We start from the raw sequence: 18,661 nt of genomic DNA, 5'->3' as shown, positions 1-18,661 counted from the left end.
TGGGCGGAGCGTTGAGGCTTAGATGATTTAAAAGGCAACTCATATGTCATACTTGGTTTGCAATTTGCCTTTCTGTCATAAAAAGACGCTAAAAATGACAAACTATTACTTTAAAGGACTCATAAGTGAAAAGCGTCATGACATAATCACCGCATAATCAGAATAAAATGAGTAATCACATGTGTTAGTCATTTATTACGAGTTCATCATTCATTTCAGTGTCTGGATTATTTTATTCAGGTTACAGGAAACGGTTTAGTCTCTCATTTGTTATATGAGTCAGTGATTTATTATTATTATTATTATTATTTTACATGATTTGACATTTTATTTGTATTAGGAACTAACAGTAACTCAAACCTGTGTCTGATGCATACAGAGCGAGAGCTCGCTCCAGAAAGAACTCATCACCACAAACACAGCTGGACATGAGAGCTTTATTCATATAGTCGACTTTAGATCATCTCATTCACTAGTTTTTCATTAGCACTAGCCACCACCCCGTCAAACATTCAGACATTAGCGGTGTATCTACAAAGAGAATCCTAAACAACATTTTAATCCATATTTAAATATTCCAGGACATTGATAAACATTTTTGTTCACATATGTAGAAAAATATAAAGTCCAAGCTTTGAAAAGAAGAGAACTTGCTCACGAGGGAACATCGAGAGTACAGAGTATGAGGCTGAAAGTTTGTGTGTGTGTGTGTGTGTGTGTGTGTGTGTGTGTGTAAAATGACAGTAAAACCTGGCACAGGATGTTTCACAGAGACAGGCCTCGAGCCCTGCAGGTGGGCAACAGCCAGCTAATGGAAACATCTGTCAGGGGAACACAGGACACAGAAGGAGAGAGAGAGAGAGATCCAAATATAGAGAGACACACTGAGAGAGAAAAAGAGAAGAGAGACACAAAGCACAAGAGAGCGTGAGAAAAATAGAGAGACAGACATAAATTGAGATCAACAACAGAGAAAGACAGAAAAATGCAGAGTGAGAGACACTGAGACAAAATGAGAGAGTGAGAACGAGAGTGAGAGATCCAAATATTGAGAGACCAAAAGAGAAAAAAGAGAGACACAAAGCACAAGAGAGAGTGAGTGAGATAGCGAGAGAGACAGAAACTGAGACAAATGTTAGAGACAGAAAAATGCCGAGAGAGAGAGAGAGCACAAGAGACTATGAGAGACAGAGAGAGAGACAGAAACTGGGACAAATGATAGAGAGAGACAGAGAGAGACAGGAAAAGGGAGAGCGAGAGAGAAACTGAGGCAAAGTGAGAGAGTGAGAATGAGAGAGAGAGAGACAAAGCAAGAAAGAGTGAGAGATAAAGAAAAAGAGACACTGAGACAGGAGAGAGAGAGAGAGAGAGAGAGAGAGAGAGAGAAACAGTGAGAATGAGAAAGAGAGACAAAGCACAAGAGAGTGTGAGAGAGATGGAGAGAGAGAAAAATGGAGAGAGACAGGAAAAGGGAGAGACAAAGACAATGAGACAAAGCAAGAAAGAGTGAGAGAGATACAGAAAAGGAAAAAGACACTGAGACAGAAGAGGGAGAGAGAAAGACAAAGCACGAGAGTGTGGGAGATATGGAGAGAGACAGAAAGTGAGACAAATGATAGAGAGACAGAACGAGAGAGACAGAAAAAGGGAGAGAGAAAAAGGGAGAGACAAGGACACTGAGACAAAGCAAGAAAGAGTGAGAGAGATACAGAAAAAGAGACACTGAGACAGGAGAGAGAGAGATACAGATGAAAAGGATAGCAGGATGGATGGAATGAGAGAGAAAGATATGAGGATGAAAGAGGGACAGAGAGATGGAGAAAGAGAGCAGGAGCGAACAGTACGTTGCCATTTAGTGAGTTATGGATGAATGGAGGTGTTTAATAAACCAGCTGTCAGGAGAAGCTCACTATGGAGACAAACATCAGTTGTAACCCCCCACCACACACACACACACACACACAGGAAAGCAACAGGAAGCAACACGGAATGGCTCACATTACACATCATTGATGTTAACCGAATACTAGAGCGCGCACACACACACACACACACACACACACACACACACACACACACACACACACACACACACACACACACATATCAGTAGAACAGTCGATCCTCTAGGTTAAGTGTTTATTGCTCTACTATTGAAACTAAGGGCCTGTCCCAAATGGCACACTTCAGTCTTGAGGTCCTCGTTCCCGAGTCATGTCGACTCACCAGCACTCTCTTACCGAAACCGCTTAGCGATAACACTCGACTCGGCACGACAGCTATCCTTTCAGAAATCAAAGTGCTAGCCAGTGTTAGCGTGAAAGACTTTCCCCACACATTTAATTCAAAGGAGTTTAAATTTGACTTTAAAATTCTCTCAGATTAGCTAATGTAAGCTAGCCAGCTAGTTAGCGTCAGCAGTACGGCTTATCGTATTTTAATTTTTAGCTAATTTGCTAGCTAGCTTATGTTAGCTCGAAAACTAGCTAGTTTTAGCAGTAGATGATGAAACTTTACAAATATTACCACAGAATCTTTTCGGAAATCCTGTCAGGTTAGCTTACATTAGCTTAAAAATGGAAAAAAAAACCCCCAAACAATTAAATGTTCTCATGCTACGTCTCAAAAAATGCATGATTTTTAAAACCCATTTTTCCTAAAGTGTGGGCTTGGAGAAGGACAGGAGTGCATAATGTGCCATTTGGGACATGGCATAAATGTGTGTATGTGTGTGTGTAAGTAAAAGGGACAATATGTGACTCTTGTGGTATATACATACTCTTCTACCATATAGTGAGCACGGCGTGTGGTTTAGAACACATCCACAGTGGATTGATGTTATGTACAGCATGTTGTAGTATTTACACACACTATGTGATTGAGGACACATCGACATCAGATACAGGATGGGACGTTTGGGATGGTGTGGACGCGCTTTTATATCTTAACTGCCCTATATAGTGAATATGTGATGTGGTTTGGGACACGTCCCCATTAGACAGATAGTTAAGCATTTGGGTTGGTCTTGATGATGGAGTTTAAGTCTTCTATATAGTGAATAAGTTTGGTGGATTGGATCACGAATTACAATGAACTCATAATGCTCACTCATCTTTTTTTGAGTTTATGTGCCCTATGTAGGGAATATGACGTGGGTTGGGACACATCCACATTACGGTAGGTAGATGGTGAAATGTTTGAGATGGCACTGGAGTTTATCTGCCCTATGCAGTGAATAGTTCAGGACCCTGATGTTGATGATGTTCAGACATGTTTATGTGCCCTATGTAGTGAACATGATGTGCAACTTGGGACACATCCACAGTACCTTGATGCTGTTGAGATATTTATGTTATGTATATTATTAGTGTGCTACATAGTGCTCATGATTCACAAGTGTAGGGGATAGTGAGCATGCTCATATTTTGAACACAACATTCGGACAGTCAGAAGCCATACTGTGCAGTCTCATTGTAGTGTGTGTGTGTGTGTGTGTGTGTGTGTGTGTGTGTGTGTGTGTGTGTGTGAATTCAGAATGACTGGTATACAATATTGGTGGCTACTTAGGATATGCAGTACCTGTGTGATACACACACACACACACACACACACACACACACACACACACACACACAGTGCGCTCACTGTAATTATGGTAAATTATGATAATTACAAGTGTTTGACTTTGCAGAACTATAATTACCCAATGGAATTTTCTGAAAGCTCGGACATTTCACGGTTGAAAGAATCGCCATGGGGTAATGAATTTAATATCAGGATTTATTTCTGTCCATGTCTGTCAAACTGTCTCTATCACTTTGTCACCTCACACTCAATAATGTCGTCTACTTTCTTTCAAAATGTGGTTTCGCTCACTGCTAGCTTTCACTGCGCTTCAGCTATCAATTTTTCCGTTGTGTACGATGCTATAAACCGATAACCTTATAATTACCATAATTCCAGGGTGAAATGAACACACTGTTAAACCCCACACACACGAGCAAGCAACAAGTAACCAATGTCACAACATTACATTTTGTAGCCGTGGCCTGATTCGCTTTTCTTTTTTGTACTTCAGTATCTCAAATCTTGTCCACAGAAAATGCTTCATGGATCCTGAACGTGTTGATCGGACATTAAATATAGGTTGTCAGAGTAGAGAACTGAATCGAGAAGCAACCATGTGGATTTGGCGCTTCACTATGTACAGTCAATACCAAAATTATTGGCACCCCTTGGTAAAGATGGGTTAAAAATGGTTGTTAATTTGCTTAATTAATTAATCAGTTAACTGGATTCCAACAGATCACTTGAATGGTTCAAAATTTCTAAACATTTGGGATTCTTTCCAAAGTACCAAAGTACTGAAGGTTCTTTAAAGGCTTACCGAATGTTTCAGAGTTCTCAGAACCCTTACTGATAGGAAAACACTTGTTGTGGGATTTTACTTACAGTGTGTCCCCTCTAAGGGCCCTCTCATTGGGAAAAACCAAAGAACATGTCAAGTATATACTGTAGATTAGAGCCTCATGAAAAACGAAAGGTCAGGAGGCACTGAAGGATTTGAGACACTTGATCAAATCAGGAAAAAAAGGCTCTTCAGGAGTTCCTTGGATAAATAAATAAAGGTTTCTAGCTTGGAAAAAGGGTTCTACTTGGAGCCCCATCATCATCATCACCCTATTTTGGACAAATCAAGGAATCTGTGGTATCTGGATTACAGTGTTCTCCTTAACTTTCTTTTCTAAAAGGAAAACACTTTGTTGATGGATTCTACCGTATGTATATCCTCTCAGGGTTCTCCCTGAGGGACAACCGAAGAACATATCGACTATATCGATGAGGGTCTTCTGAAAAATGAAATGACAGGACTGATTTAACTAACCAAGTCACTTCAGCAAATAGAAAAAAGGATTCTGTAATGGTTCATTGGATAATTAAGTGTTCTTAGCTTGCAAAAGGGTTCTACTATCAATCTGTTCTGATTGGAAAAGAGAAAAACTTGTTGTAGTGTTTTACATAGAACCATTAAGGGTTCTTTCCCCCTGAGGGACATATCAAGGAATAGATGGAGTGTTTAGATTCATGTTGGGAAGTACACTCCAGCAAATATTCAAAAGGGTTCTTTAAAGGCTCTTTTCTGTTGTAGAGTTCCATCGGAGGAACAACTGAAGAACCATTTAGGTGCGAGATGGAACTGTTTTTCTCAGACAATTCTCAATTTGCATGAAATTGAGAATATTTAAATTCATATGCCTTTTATTGCGGTCAGTGGAATGACATTTTGAGGGTTTTTTTTTGGTCACTTACTGGCATAAATGAATAGTTGGTAAGATATAAATGTTCCTTAATTAATTTACATCAAAACAGAAATTAAAATAAAAGGAGGATAAAAATAAATGATGCATTTACAGAAGATTCGTCTATAGAATATGTTCTATTCTCTCTGTTCCAAACCCCATTTCCAAAATATAAAGAACTTTGCTTGGTTTCAATAAAGACACAATGCGATAAAGAAGGTGCCGGAGTAAACGATGATGGAGTGAGTGTATGTTTGGATAAAACCAGTCTTTTTCTATGACAATGACTTGTCTTTCCTTTTCAGAATATTCACCATGAGGCAGGGCAGTGTACCATGCGTGGCAGTGTGTGTTCTGGGCTGGTTCTCAGACGGCTGAGCTGGAGAGTTTGACCCAGCCCACCTCTTGGTATGCTCCAGTGATGTGCCAGTAGAGCAGCGCCATCAGTTTGGTCCAGGCCATCTGCACCTCATCGGTGAAACAGTCACCCAAGTCTTCGGAGAGAACCTCAAGGATCACGCCACTTAGAATCTGAGGAGGAAAAGAAGTTGAGAAGTTTGATTTTCTGAGCATCTTATAACATGACCTGAATATTCATGAAGGTCAGGTTACTGCTTTGTACCTTAAAGTACATGGGTTCCACTTTGTGCTTGACGGCATGGGCTTTCCCCACCAGCTCCAACACAGACGAGACCTTCTCCGGATCGTGGAGGTTCTCCACTACTGTGTTGATGGCGTTCATGACACGGCACGCGTGCTTCCTCAACTGGGAGCTCCTCTCCATCTCCTCTGGGTCCTCCATGTCTTGAAACTGACTGAAGTACTGCTTTGCTGATGGGAAGTTCACAAAGAACCTGGAGAAGAAAGAAGGTCAGACAAATTCTGAGATTTCATCAGTGGGATATGTAGGAATTTGACTTGTCCAGTTTAAGCAAGAAAAGCATGCACGAAGCTAAATGTTAATCTTCTGACAGGTTCTAGATCTTAAGAAGAAACTAAGGAGCAATAATTTGGTGTTTGTACTAAAGACTTCATACATACACTCTCTGCAAAAAATGGTTCTTTAAAAGGGTCTTTATTGTACATCCCAGATATGTTCCTGCTTGGAACCCTTTCTGATAGGAAAACACTCTGTTGTAGAGTTCTGCACAGAAACGCTAAGAGTTCCTCAGAGGAACGACAGGAGAATGTATGGAGTACATATGTATTGACGTACCAGTGAAATTCCAGTGGATACTAAAAGGGTTCTTCAGGGGTTTTTAAGGGTTCATTGGACAATTATGGGTTACCTTCCAAAAATATCCCTATTTCAAACCTGATAGAAAAACACATTGTTGTTGGTTCTACATAGAACCCTTTTTCACCCAAGAACTTATGAATTAAATAATGAAAAAGGAAATCTTTGAAAGTAATGAACTCCAGACGCTCCAGAAAATAGAAAAAAGGGATCTTCAGGGGTTCTTTAAGAGTTGATTGAGTAATTAAGGGTTCTTATCTTCCAAAAAATGTTTCTACATTTTTTGAGACTCTTTCTGATGGGAAGTTCCTTTTGTTCTACACAGAACCATTAAGAACCATACAACTAAAAAAAAATTTATAGATTTGAGTCTTCTTCTGAAGAGGAAATGTAGCAGAGACCCTTCAATAAATGGAAAAAGGGGTTCTTTAAGGGGTCTTTAAGGGTTCCAGACTCCTTGAGAGACTCCTTATGATGAAGCAAATCTTCATGAAGTACTGGAGACAGCAACAACAACAACAACAACAACAAAAAAGGGTTCTAAGGATAAGTAAGGGTTCTTCTACTTGGAACCCTTCCAAATAGGGAAACACTTTGTTGTATGGATCTACATTATCTTTAATGGTTCTCCAGATGGACAGCCAAAGGATGGAGCAAGTAGCTAGATTATCCTCTCCTTCTTAAAAATGGGAGTGTCAAGGGGTACCGAAGTACCACATATTCTGACAAATAAAGAAGGTTTTTCAGGGGTTCTTGAAGGGTCCATTGGACAATTAATGTTCACAGCTTCCAGAAAAAAAGTGTTCTGAACCTTTTCTCACAGAGAAAGCTCTACTTGTAATATTTAAAGGTTCCCCCAGAAGACTGTATGGAATGTATAGCTTTAGAATGTATAGCCTGATTCTGAAAAAGGAAATGTTGAGAAGTACCGGAGAAACACTCCATCAAATATAAACTCACGGACATGTGCATGCAGTTGCGATGGACGGAAGAAGGCGTCTGAAAGGAGGACCACTCAGATGATGGAGGGATAAAGACAGGGGGTAAGGAAGAGTGTCAGCTAGAGGAAGAGAGAAGAAGGGAAGGAGGCGAATGTGCTGGATGATTGCACTGCAGATCTGAAGTGGTTTTGATGCTCTGACAAGAAGGATGTCATTAAGTCACAGCAGGGAAAATGAGAGGCAGGTGCACAGAGACGGAGAGAGAGAGAGAGAGAGAGAGAGATACCCCTCTGCCAATATTTCACTCAGTGTCTCTGCCTGCCAGAACGCCTCAGTGTTGATTATGAACATCCCATAATAAGCACGTTGAGCGGGAACTGGACTAATAAAGCACAAATTGTGTAACCCTGTTTCTGCTTGAGATTCAGCACAGTGTGTTCTGCTCCCTTCAGAAATAACCGCCCGGATTCACTTTCATCCCACGTCGAGACTCTAATTAATACACTTTTATCGAATGGAAACACGAAGCAGGAAGCGCACGGCTATTAAGGCCACATCGTATTAACAATGGCTTTTCGGAGATTGACTTTCCATGTTGCTAACATAAGCGAATCTGGGATTGGATGTGTTAAAGTGGTACGCTTTAAAGACTCTTTGACAAAAGAAATCCCGGAGGAATGTATATGTTTATACCAATCATGCCAATTGCAAAGCCTTTCAAAGTCCAGTAAATGGAGTTTACACCAACCCCAAACTGACCTCCTTTTCCTGAACCAGTGTTTATGTAGGAAGTTATTTTAAGTGTCATCTAAACATGCCTCAACTTTAGGAACCTCCATGAAACCGAGCTGGCCTACAGCCAAGGTTTGAGAGACCTCTTTGTCGAGTACACCACGTCATGTCATGAAAAACATTCAATTTAGGAGATTCTTCACGAATCTGGAGGACAGATTCATAAAGCCTTGATGAAATCCATGAACCGGTGCTGCTTTAAGGTGCTGGTGTGGAAAGCAGTATGACTTTAACCTCAATTTCATTTAGTTATTAATGTAGATAATGGAGAATACAAGAAACACCATTTCCAAAAGCAAAGTTGTTCCATTTGCTGTGCTTAGCCTGATTTCACTTCAATGAGTGGCATTTATGATTAATCTTCCATCCTTATGTACATGTATACGGTATTTTTACCTCCGCCAACTTTGTTGAACAAGGTTATGTTGTCGCCTCTGTTTGTTTGTTTGTTTGTTCCCAACGTAACTCAAAAAGTAGTGAACAGATTTGGAAGAAAATTGGAGGAAAGGGCCAAGGAACAACTGATTAGATTTTGATGCAAATCTGGATATGTATGTATGCAGAGCCAGGATTTTTTTTTTGTCTGTTCCCAATGTAACTCAAAAAGTAGGAAATAGATTTGGATGAACTTTGGTGGACAGCTTTAGTATTATTCCAGGATCAAGTGATTTGATTTTGATGTTGATAATATATGCCTTGGTGAAGGTATGGACTCTACCAAGCATCCTAGTTTGAAGATGTAGTTTTTACCCATCTGTTTAAAAAAACAAATCTCCAGTCCACATGTAACGCTCAGAAAACACGTCAGCCCAGTGCTAGCAGGTAATAAAGACTTTTATATCACACCTTTGTTGAATTCTGGATTCTGATTGGTCAGAATGTGTTGATTATTTCTCTTTCACAGGGTCTTGAAACACCATATGAGCTACACTGTCTGTTGGTATTTAAGAAAGAATAATGTATAATTGTTGATCTTGTGAAGTGTTCTGTTAGGAGATGTTCATTTAACATTATGGAAGGAGTGTCCTTCCCCTCAAGGTCTTGGTCTTAATCCACTTTGGTCTTGGTCTTGACTTGATCTCAACCTCTCAAAGTCTTGGCCTTGGTCATGAGTTGGTCTCAGTTTAGGTGGCCTTGACCACAACACGACAACCCCGATTCCAAAAAAGTTGGGACAAAGTACAAATTGTAAATAAAAACGGAATGCAATGATGTGGAAGTTTCAAAATTCCATATTTTATTCAGAATAGAACATAGATGACATATCAAATGTTTAAACTGAGAAAATGTATCATTTAAAGAGAAAAATTAGGTGATTTTAAATTTCATGACAACAACACATCTCAAAAAAGTTGGGACAAGGCCATGTTTACCACTGTGAGACATCCCCTTTTCTCTTTACAACAGTCTGTAAACGTCTGGGGACTGAGGAGACAAGTTGCTCAAGTTTAGGGATAGGAATGTTAACCCATTCTTGTCTAATGTAGGATTCTAGTTGCTCAACTGTCTTAGGTCTTTTTTGTCGTATCTTCCGTTTTATGATGCGCCAAATGTTTTCTATGGGTGAAAGATCTGGACTGCAGGCTGGCCAGTTCAGTACCCGGACCCTTCTTCTACGCAGCCATGATGCTGTAATTGATGCAGTATGTGGTTTGGCATTGTCATGTTGGAAAATGCAAGGTCTTCCCTGAAAGAGACGTCATCTGGATGGGAGCACATGTTGCTCTAGAACCTGGATATACCTTTCAGCATTGATGGTGTCTTTCCAGATGTGTAAGCTGCCCATGCCACACGCACTAATGCAACCCCATACCATCAGAGATGCAGGCTTCTGAACTGAGCGCTGATAACAACTTGGGTCGTCCTTCTCCTCTTTAGTCCGAATGACACGGCGTCCCTGATTTCCATAAAGAACTTCAAATTTTGATTCGTCTGACCACAGAACAGTTTTCCACTTTGCCACAGTCCATTTTAAATGAGCCTTGGCCCAGAGAAGACGTCTGCGCTTCTGGATCATGTTTAGATATGGCTTCTTCTTTGAACTATAGAGTTTTAGCTGGCAACGGCGGATGGCACGGTGAATTGTGTTCACAGATAATGTTCTCTGGAAATATTCCTGAGCCCATTTTGTGATTTCCAATACAGAAGCATGCCTGTATATGATGCAGTGCCGTCTAAGGGCCCGAAGATCACAGGCACCCAGTATGGTTTTCCGGCCTTGACCCTTACGCACAGAGATTCTTCCAGATTCTCTGAATCTTTTGATGATATTATGCACTGTAGATGATGATATGTTCAAACTCTTTGCAATTTTACACTGTCGAACTCCTTTCTGATATTGCTCCACTATTTGTCGGTGCAGAATTAGGGGGATTGGTGATCCTCTTCCCATCTTTACTTCTGAGAGCCGCTGCCACTCCGAGATGCTCTTTTTATACCCAGTCATGTTAATGACCTATTGCCAATTGACCTAATGAGTTGCAATTTGGTCCTCCAGCTGTTCCTTTTTTGTACCTTTAACTTTTCCAGCCTCTTATTGCCCCTGTCCCAACTTTTTTGAGATGTGTTGCTGTCATGAAATTTCAAATGAGCCAATATTTGGCATGAAATGTCAAAATGTCTCACTTTCGACATCTGATATGTTGTCTATGTTCTATTGTGAATACAATATCAGTTTTTGAGATTTGTAAATTATTGCATTCCGTTTCTATTTACAATTTGTACTTTGTCCCAACTTTTTTGGAATCGGGGTTGTAAGTTAGAGGTAAAGCGTTAGTGCTGGGAAGCGATGTGAAAAATAACTACCAGACTTGTGTAATAACTTTAGATTTGGTCATACTGTCTGTTTACCTCCCATGAGAGCAATGCTTTCTTGAGTTTCTTGACTTGAATATTGTTAGCATGCCTCTGGCCCATGTTAACTCTCATTATAAATGAAATGAGACTTCATGATGGCATTTGCCTGCGGGTGGAAATGTACTCGCGAAATTAAAAATTGATGACTCCTTCCTTAAGATCTTATTAGTCGAGCTATCATATCATCCTTTATGCTTGCAGCAATGAATTTAAATGACTTCACGCTGCAGAGCCAAATCGGGACTCTTTAATTAGTTAGAAAGGCAGAGAACCAAAGATAGAGATGTGAGTTTTTAGTGTCTGTGGCTTTGGAAAGGCATTGGACCTTTTCAATTTTTAAAGAAAATGAAGGCTGAAGAACATTTCCCAATCCTGGAAGGATCACCATCATGGATAACATCAAATCCACACAGGAATTTTGGGGTTACATTTGACGACAGCTTTTTTTCCCCTTACAACCTCAAATGCCTGAAGACTCGGCTCTTCTGAGAACATCTAAACATTGATGCCTAGCTCTTTCCCCTGTACTATGTCCATGCATATGTGATATCATGGACCTCCAAGACACGACACCCAACAGACCTGAAACAGGAAAAACTCACACACAAAAAAAAAGATCTTGGGTTGGATTGGATTTGTTCTCAGTTATACGTCATAAATCACGGGTTTATATTAACACGCTCCTTCGAATATGTTATCGTTTCTAGAGTAACAGCTCGTTCACAGGGACTTATATAGCACATCTTGTTGTTTAACAAAGAAAAACCTATAAGGTGAAGATTTCTGCTCGGAAACATTTCTTGAACATTAGTGGAAGGAGTCTCCAGTGTAACACTTTCCAAGTTTTCTGGACAGACGTGTTTACGCTTTGCGGCTTCTCAGGAAACATGACAAGCCACTTTTTTTTTTGTCTTATTAACTTCAAGAGAAAAAAAAAACAAGTTAATGTTTACAGCTGCTATGACATGAGTGAAAATAGTAGTTAACTATCTACACTCACCGGCCACTTTAAAGGAGAACTGAAGGCAAATTTTTTATCATCAAAATTCTATTTATCTCATTTTATTAAATATTGGAATGCATTTTTGATCGCTATTTTGTCGCTGCTATAGCGAGTTCTGAGTGTGTGAAATATGCTCTGTAATATATCAGTCCATATGTCAAAGCAATGGCCGTAAACGAGATTCGTTGAGACCTGTGTAAGACATCGTAGGACGGAAATAAAACGTACACCAGAAATGAAACCCTGTGTCCGAAATCACTCACTCGTTCACTACTCCCTATATAGGGAATTACTATATAGAGGACTATACAGTGATCTCATTGGTAAAATGAAAAAAACACTTTTGGACACTTGTCCGTCACGCTGGTATTTACATCATTATTGTCGCACAATTAAAACGTGCCAGATCAGTCGGCTGGCGGGTTTTCAAAATAATAAACACATGCACGTGTTTTTGTGATAAATCCATATTATACTGAGCGCATTTCCAACATTAATCAATACACAGTACCTGCAGCTTTCAGTTCTGTTTAAATCAAGGCTGAATACTTTTCTTTCTTCTTTGCCGCTGCCTTTTATTAAATCACATTTGAGACTTTTAATTTGATTTCTTTCAGCGTGACCGCAATGCATGATGGGATATATTGCTTTGGTTAGTGACCATCGTTGTACACTACTTTTCGTGATGCATTGTGGGATACTTTGAGTGCACTATATAGGGTGTAAATAATCCTCACTAAGGTTTCGGACAGCACTACAAAATGGTGTCCTCGCTATATAGTGCCCTATATAGTGAGTAGGGAGCGATTTTGGACAAAGGGAAAGTGACCAACATCTGCCAACGTTGTCAAAAGACGCGCGCGCCCTCGTTTGAATGCTGACGTAATCAAGCCGGAAGTTTTCTTTGTTTTGATAGCAATCAGGAAAGTTTGAAAAAAGTAAGCAGTAATCGTCATTTAAACTCGTTTTTGTGCAATATTTCGTTTGGAAAACAGTTTTCAAAATGGCGGCACTGACACCTGGCTGACTCTTCACGTTTCGAAGTCTCGCACAAGTCTCGTGAAGATCGCGCGGATAAGTGACGCCTGCCGTGGACCAAACGAACTAAATTCAACACGGCTAAAAACCGAATAGGCCGATAAGTATAATATTTCATTGCAATTAGTTGCCAATACGAGTCACGATATAAGGTTACTAAAACCGAAAACGTAATTGAATAACACGTTAATTAAGAAATAAAGCAAGTTTAAAAATGACTTCAGTTCTCCTTTAATAGGAACTTATTGTCGATTCTTAGATCCCTGTTCTTGGCTGCAACCCAGCGTGTTCTTCTGTTTTCTGCTGCATGCTGAGATGCTTTTCTGCTCACCACAGTTGTAAAGAGTGATTATATGAGTTACTACGGTATATCCTACCTGGCAAAAAAGCTCGAACCACCCCAAATCTGTCCATTTTCTTCTGACCTCTCTTATCAACAAGGCATTTGTTTCCACCCTCACTCACTCAATGTGTTTTTTTATTTTTGTACCATTCTGTGTAAACTCCAGGGGATCGACAGTTTCTGAAATACTCAAACCAAAAATACTCATCTGGGTCAAACCAACACGCATGGCACAGTGAAAGAAAGTCACACTTCACTGTGAGATCACAGTTTTTTCCATTCTGGTGTTTGAACAGAGTGAACATTAACTGAAGCTCTTGATTTGTATCTGCATTAATTTTGAATTTTTTTGCATTATGCTGATGTTGGCGGATGTGTTCCTAATAAAGTGGCCGGTGAGTCTATACTACAATACTTGCGCTATTCAGCACACACACACACACACACACACACTCATAATCATGCGATATTGCTTTTATAGAACAGTTTAATAATTAATAAATTAATAATGAGTAAATGAAATTTTGAACACAATATGGCCAAATAAATAAATAAATAAATAAATAAATAAATAAATAATCAGAAAAAGCCACACTCACGAGTTATACGTTCCGGTGCTTTCCGGATTCCCTTCTTCATCTGATGATCTTTTATATTTTACATCAGAAGTTATATTGATGGTAAATGTATCATTTGCCGTGTTCACTGATTGTCTCGCTAACTGTAGTACTGTTTCAGCGAGACTGTTGCTTGAACAATAACAACATCTGTATACGCTTTACACTTTGGTGCTCATCCATGATTTTATCTTCGTTAAGTGTTTAATACAGCATTAATATGTTTTTTTTTTTCAGGCAAGAGCAATAACAGGACACGCTTGCCAGTTTAATCATTTCCAAAAAAAAAAAATGTGTGAAATAGGATCACGAGCCAAATATCTATCGTCTGCTAAAATCAGCAGCAAAATGAGCAACTCTGTCATTAGATAATTAGATCAGGGTTTGTTTGTTTGTTTGTTTGTTTGTTTGTTTGTTTGTTCTTTTTTTCAAGAATTTTAAGAATTCTAGTCCAAGACATATCCAGGAGAGATTTGGATCGGTACCAAACTCCACTTTAGTGTTATTAGTGCAGGAAAAGGCTGAAGTTGTAGATCTGAGAGATGATTTTAACACCTCTGTACTTAAGGGATCGAATCTCAGAGCTCTGAGCTTCCAAGACACATCACACATACACATTACAGGACGACTGGAACAACATGACGGATACAAAACACCTCAGATGGCCAATATAGGCTACTGCTATCCTCAGATAACACACACACACACACACAGTAGAGAAGCTACAGGGATTTGTTTATCACCTCTAACCCAAAATCACACCGTTGTTCTGATCTGTTGTCCTGGTAACCTGAAGAATTCTAGTTTAACGAGTCTTCTGGGTTTCACTCACTGAGAGCTGTGTGCACGCGTGCACTGTCCAGCGAATTAATTACCTTACAGACCTCAATATATTATTCTAATACTGACTTGTTTTCTACATCAATAATCTGATGACACAAGTTACATACTGCAGCTTTAATATCATGTTACATACTGTACCATTATTAAATTGCAAACTTCACCTTTCGCACAACTGATGTCCTGGTCACATGTTGTCACTTTAATGCAAGTTACATACTGTAGCTTTAACTGAAGTCATGTACTGTACCTTTGATGCAAGTTATGTCCTGTCACCTAAACATAAGTTACGTGCTGTACTGTATCTTTAATGCAAGTCAAGGAATTGCAAGTTACATATTGTCACCTAAATGCAAGTTACTTACTGTAGCTTTAATACAAGTTACATACTGTAACACAAGTCATGTACTGTACCTTTAATGCAACTTACATACTATAACTTTAACACAAGTCGTGTACTGTAGTGATATCCCAAGTTACATACTGTCACTTAAACGCAAGTTATTTACTGTACCTTTAACGCAAGTCATGTACCGTAGTGATATCCCAAGTCACATCCTGTCATGTAAATGCTTACTCTAGCTTTAACACATGTACTGTACCTTTAACACGAGTTACATACTGTATCTTTTACGCAAATCATGGTACTGTAGTGATATCCCGAGTTACATAGTCACTTAAATGTAAGTTACTTACTGTAGCTTTAATGCAAGTTACATATTGTATCTTTAATGCAAGTCATGTACTGTACCTTTATCCCAAGTTACATCCTGTCCTCACATCATTTACTGAAAATACACACGTTTTATTTTTACTTGGGATATCAGAAATAAAATACGTTCCATTCAGCGTGTCATAAACCTCCTCATATTTGCTCATTAATGAGATCATCACTTCATCCTCCATGTTTTTTTTTTTCTCATTTGAGCCACCAACTTGCAACCTGATTGGTTGACGGGTTTAAAAAAAATCACGACGTCATTCTGCACTTTCTTGGAAAGTTAGAAATTTTGAAAGCACTTGTCCTGATTGTTCTTACTTCTTAATAGTTTCATAGTTCTCAAAAAATAAACACCTCCCTATTGTTTTGCTGGAACACAGCACTTTTCGGTTGTCGACTCAGGAAACAGACACGTCCTTGTGCTGGTGCAGATCAGCTCGGGTCCAAAGATACCGACAAATTCATCCAGTGCCAGAAATGCAATCCTTCCCTGATACGTGAGTAAACAAGCAGGATTTTCTCTTCTCTTTATTCATTTCTAGTTCTTGGAAAGAGGTTTGTGTGTGTGTGTGTGTGTGTGTGTGTGTGTGTTCTCTGCCTACCCATGACAAATTCAGTCAGGTGAGTGTTAAAAAGAATGTAAGACACAATGCATTCCCAAATCTCTCTCTCACACACACACACACACACACACACACTTTAGAGAGCTGACAGAAAACGTGTGATGGCACCAACATAGTCAGCGGCGCCGGTCCACCTCAGCTAAACTATTTCAGGAGACCGTGCTGTGAGGAGAAACACTGATATGGAATTTCTTTTCATCTCTGACACGAAGCTAAAGTCACCATGGATTCTGGATCCTGATTGGTCAGAAGGAAGGTGTTGATTAATTCTCTAGAACAGCTGCTCTGATAGTAGTGCAGCTCCAAATCACAGGTTTGTATTAATGCACTCATTATTGTTTCCATAGCAACAGCTCATTCACAGGAACGATTCTGGAATAATTACGGAAGGAGTCTCCAGTGTCAGCGCTTTGTAACGGTCCGAGGTAACTTTAACCTTTCCGACATCATAGACTTGTTTACACTTTACGGTTGTTGTTGTTGTTTTATTAACTTCGTTAGAGAAAAGAACAGCTGGTGAGGGAATGACTGATCATCATAGCTGCTCTAACATAAGCGAGAACAGGAACTAACCTGTTTCAAGGACCTTCCACAACAGGAAGTGTAACTATGAATGGATAAAAATTATGATGCATGAATAGAAAGTTATAATTGTTTTTTGTTAAACTGCTATAAAACACTCCAGGCATGTGCAGTTATCGGAAAATAATCAACTCCAGGGTGATAACAGGGCTCTGCTTAATGACACCACTCTGTCGTTGATTATTTTCATGCAGCATCATGACCCGGACTGATTTATTCCTGACAGAACTCAGGACGCACAGTGACGTGGCAGATGCACGTTAGATTCCTGACCACTTTAAAAATTCCTGATGAGACATTTTGACAAAATGTGATGAAATAATTTGAAACAAAATGTTTAAGGAATTTAAATTAAAGCCGCACTCGTTTATTACATCGTTACTCATTTATTAGATCCACATGCAGTATTCATTATCGGGAAAAAAACACATAATTTAGACAAGCGTGTATGGAAAAACAAAATAATATACACCAGACACGGGCAAAGCAGTGCGCGGGACGCAAATTCGCGTATTCGCCTTCTGATAGGCCGTTTAATTTATTATCTCCTCAATCGTAAAGAGTCAATTTCAGCTTGTGTACTCATTGAGGAGATCTCGCCGCTCAGTTTCAGCTCCTTGTTCATGATGAATGCAAATGAAATTTATGGAAGATTCCAGTTTAGTTCTTTTGTCTTAACTGATTTCTTTAAGGGCTGAAAAGAGAAACAGAAATAAGACTAAATGAAGAGTTGCGCTGATAAAGATGTGCAGATTCTAAATTGTGTAATACGACAAATCAGATCTTTAGAGCAATTAATTAAAATTTAAGCATGTGTGTGTGTGTGTGTAAGTTGTGCAAGATGAATAAAGCTGTAAAAAAATCCGACTCAAGAAATGCTAAAAAGCTAAACATGTGAGAGGTGTGTGAGAAAGGTGGGCGTACCTGACGAGCACAGCCACGCCCACGTCCTCGCAGCTCTCGTACACTCGCGCCCAGGTATCCTGCACGACAGTGCGCTCTATGCCACTCAGAGGCTCGGCGCGCTCTCTCCGCTCCGGCTCGGCCACGTCACGTTCAGGCTCCATGCTGCACATACACCACGGCGGGGAGGGGGGGTAGAGGAGTGGCTGCGGGGCGGGCGGAGAGGGGCAGAGGAGCGGCACAGGGGGTGGCGAGGAGCGGCGGAGGGGGCAGCAGAAGCGCAGGGCGAGAGAGCAGAGCGCGTTGAGCCACCCTCCTCTCAGCCCTCGCCCCTCGCGACCCCCTCGGGGAGGCAGCGTGCCCTCGGACGCTCACACACAACTACACACTCGCATTCATACACACACACACACATACACACATACACAAACCGCCTTGCTTCTTACGTCCCTGTCTATCTGTGTATCTTGTTTTCCTGACTGATGCTCTAAAAAGCCTCTCAGACTCTCTCTCTGTCTGTCTGTCTGTCTGTCTCTCGCGTGTGCTCTCACGCAGATGTTGTCGCCGCTCTGAAGTTGAGGCTCTGTGAAGAGCCGAGATACAGAGGAGGAGGAGGAGAGAGATGAGTGGGCGTGAGAGAGAGAGAGAGAGAGAGAGAGAGAGAGAGAGAGATGGGGAGGGTGAGAGAGAATTCCTGTGTTGCCCAACAACCCTTTCCGCTTTCTGTTCTTCGTCAACACCATTGCGCTCTGTCTCTCTTCAGGGAAGCTGTAAATTACACTACGGAACTGTGTTGCTTCCTTTGGGGGAAAAAGTCACACTGGCAAATATGACGAGGATGAAGCGGAGAAGCACACACACAAAT

At 40.2% G+C, this 18,661-nt stretch overlaps 1 protein-coding gene across 1 annotated transcript; it reads right to left on the bottom strand.

Annotated features, from left to right (window-relative positions):
- Positions 1–1,838: 1,838 nt before the first annotated feature.
- cygb2 (cytoglobin 2) lies at positions 1,839–18,162 on the bottom strand. The gene is made up of 3 exons (XM_060918650.1): positions 17,818–18,162; positions 5,923–6,154; positions 1,839–5,831 (listed from the first exon to the last, which is right to left on the bottom strand). The coding sequence occupies exons 1-3, from the start codon at positions 17,967–17,969 to the stop codon at positions 5,667–5,669; spliced, it is 549 nt and encodes a 182-aa protein (XP_060774633.1). The 5' UTR covers positions 17,970–18,162; the 3' UTR covers positions 1,839–5,666.
- Between the last annotated feature and the right edge of the window lie 499 nt (positions 18,163–18,661).

This window comes from Neoarius graeffei, chromosome 4 (assembly GCF_027579695.1).
Source record: "Neoarius graeffei isolate fNeoGra1 chromosome 4, fNeoGra1.pri, whole genome shotgun sequence".
Classification (NCBI taxonomy): Eukaryota; Metazoa; Chordata; class Actinopteri; order Siluriformes; family Ariidae; genus Neoarius; species Neoarius graeffei.
Note: the sequence above shows the minus strand (reverse complement) of the source record. Positions and strands in the feature narration are given on the sequence as shown.

Coding starts and splice junctions, on each gene's coding strand:
- cygb2 (XM_060918650.1), bottom strand. CDS start 17,969: ATGTGCAGCATGGAGCCTGAACGTGACGTGGCCGAGCCGGAGCGGAGA. Junction 6,155..17,817: donor GGCGTGGCTGTGCTCGTCAG/GTACGCCCACCT, acceptor TTTCTTCTCCAG/GTTCTTTGTGAACTTCCCAT. Junction 5,832..5,922: donor TGGAACCCATGTACTTTAAG/GTACAAAGCAGT, acceptor TTTCCTCCTCAG/ATTCTAAGTGGCGTGATCCT.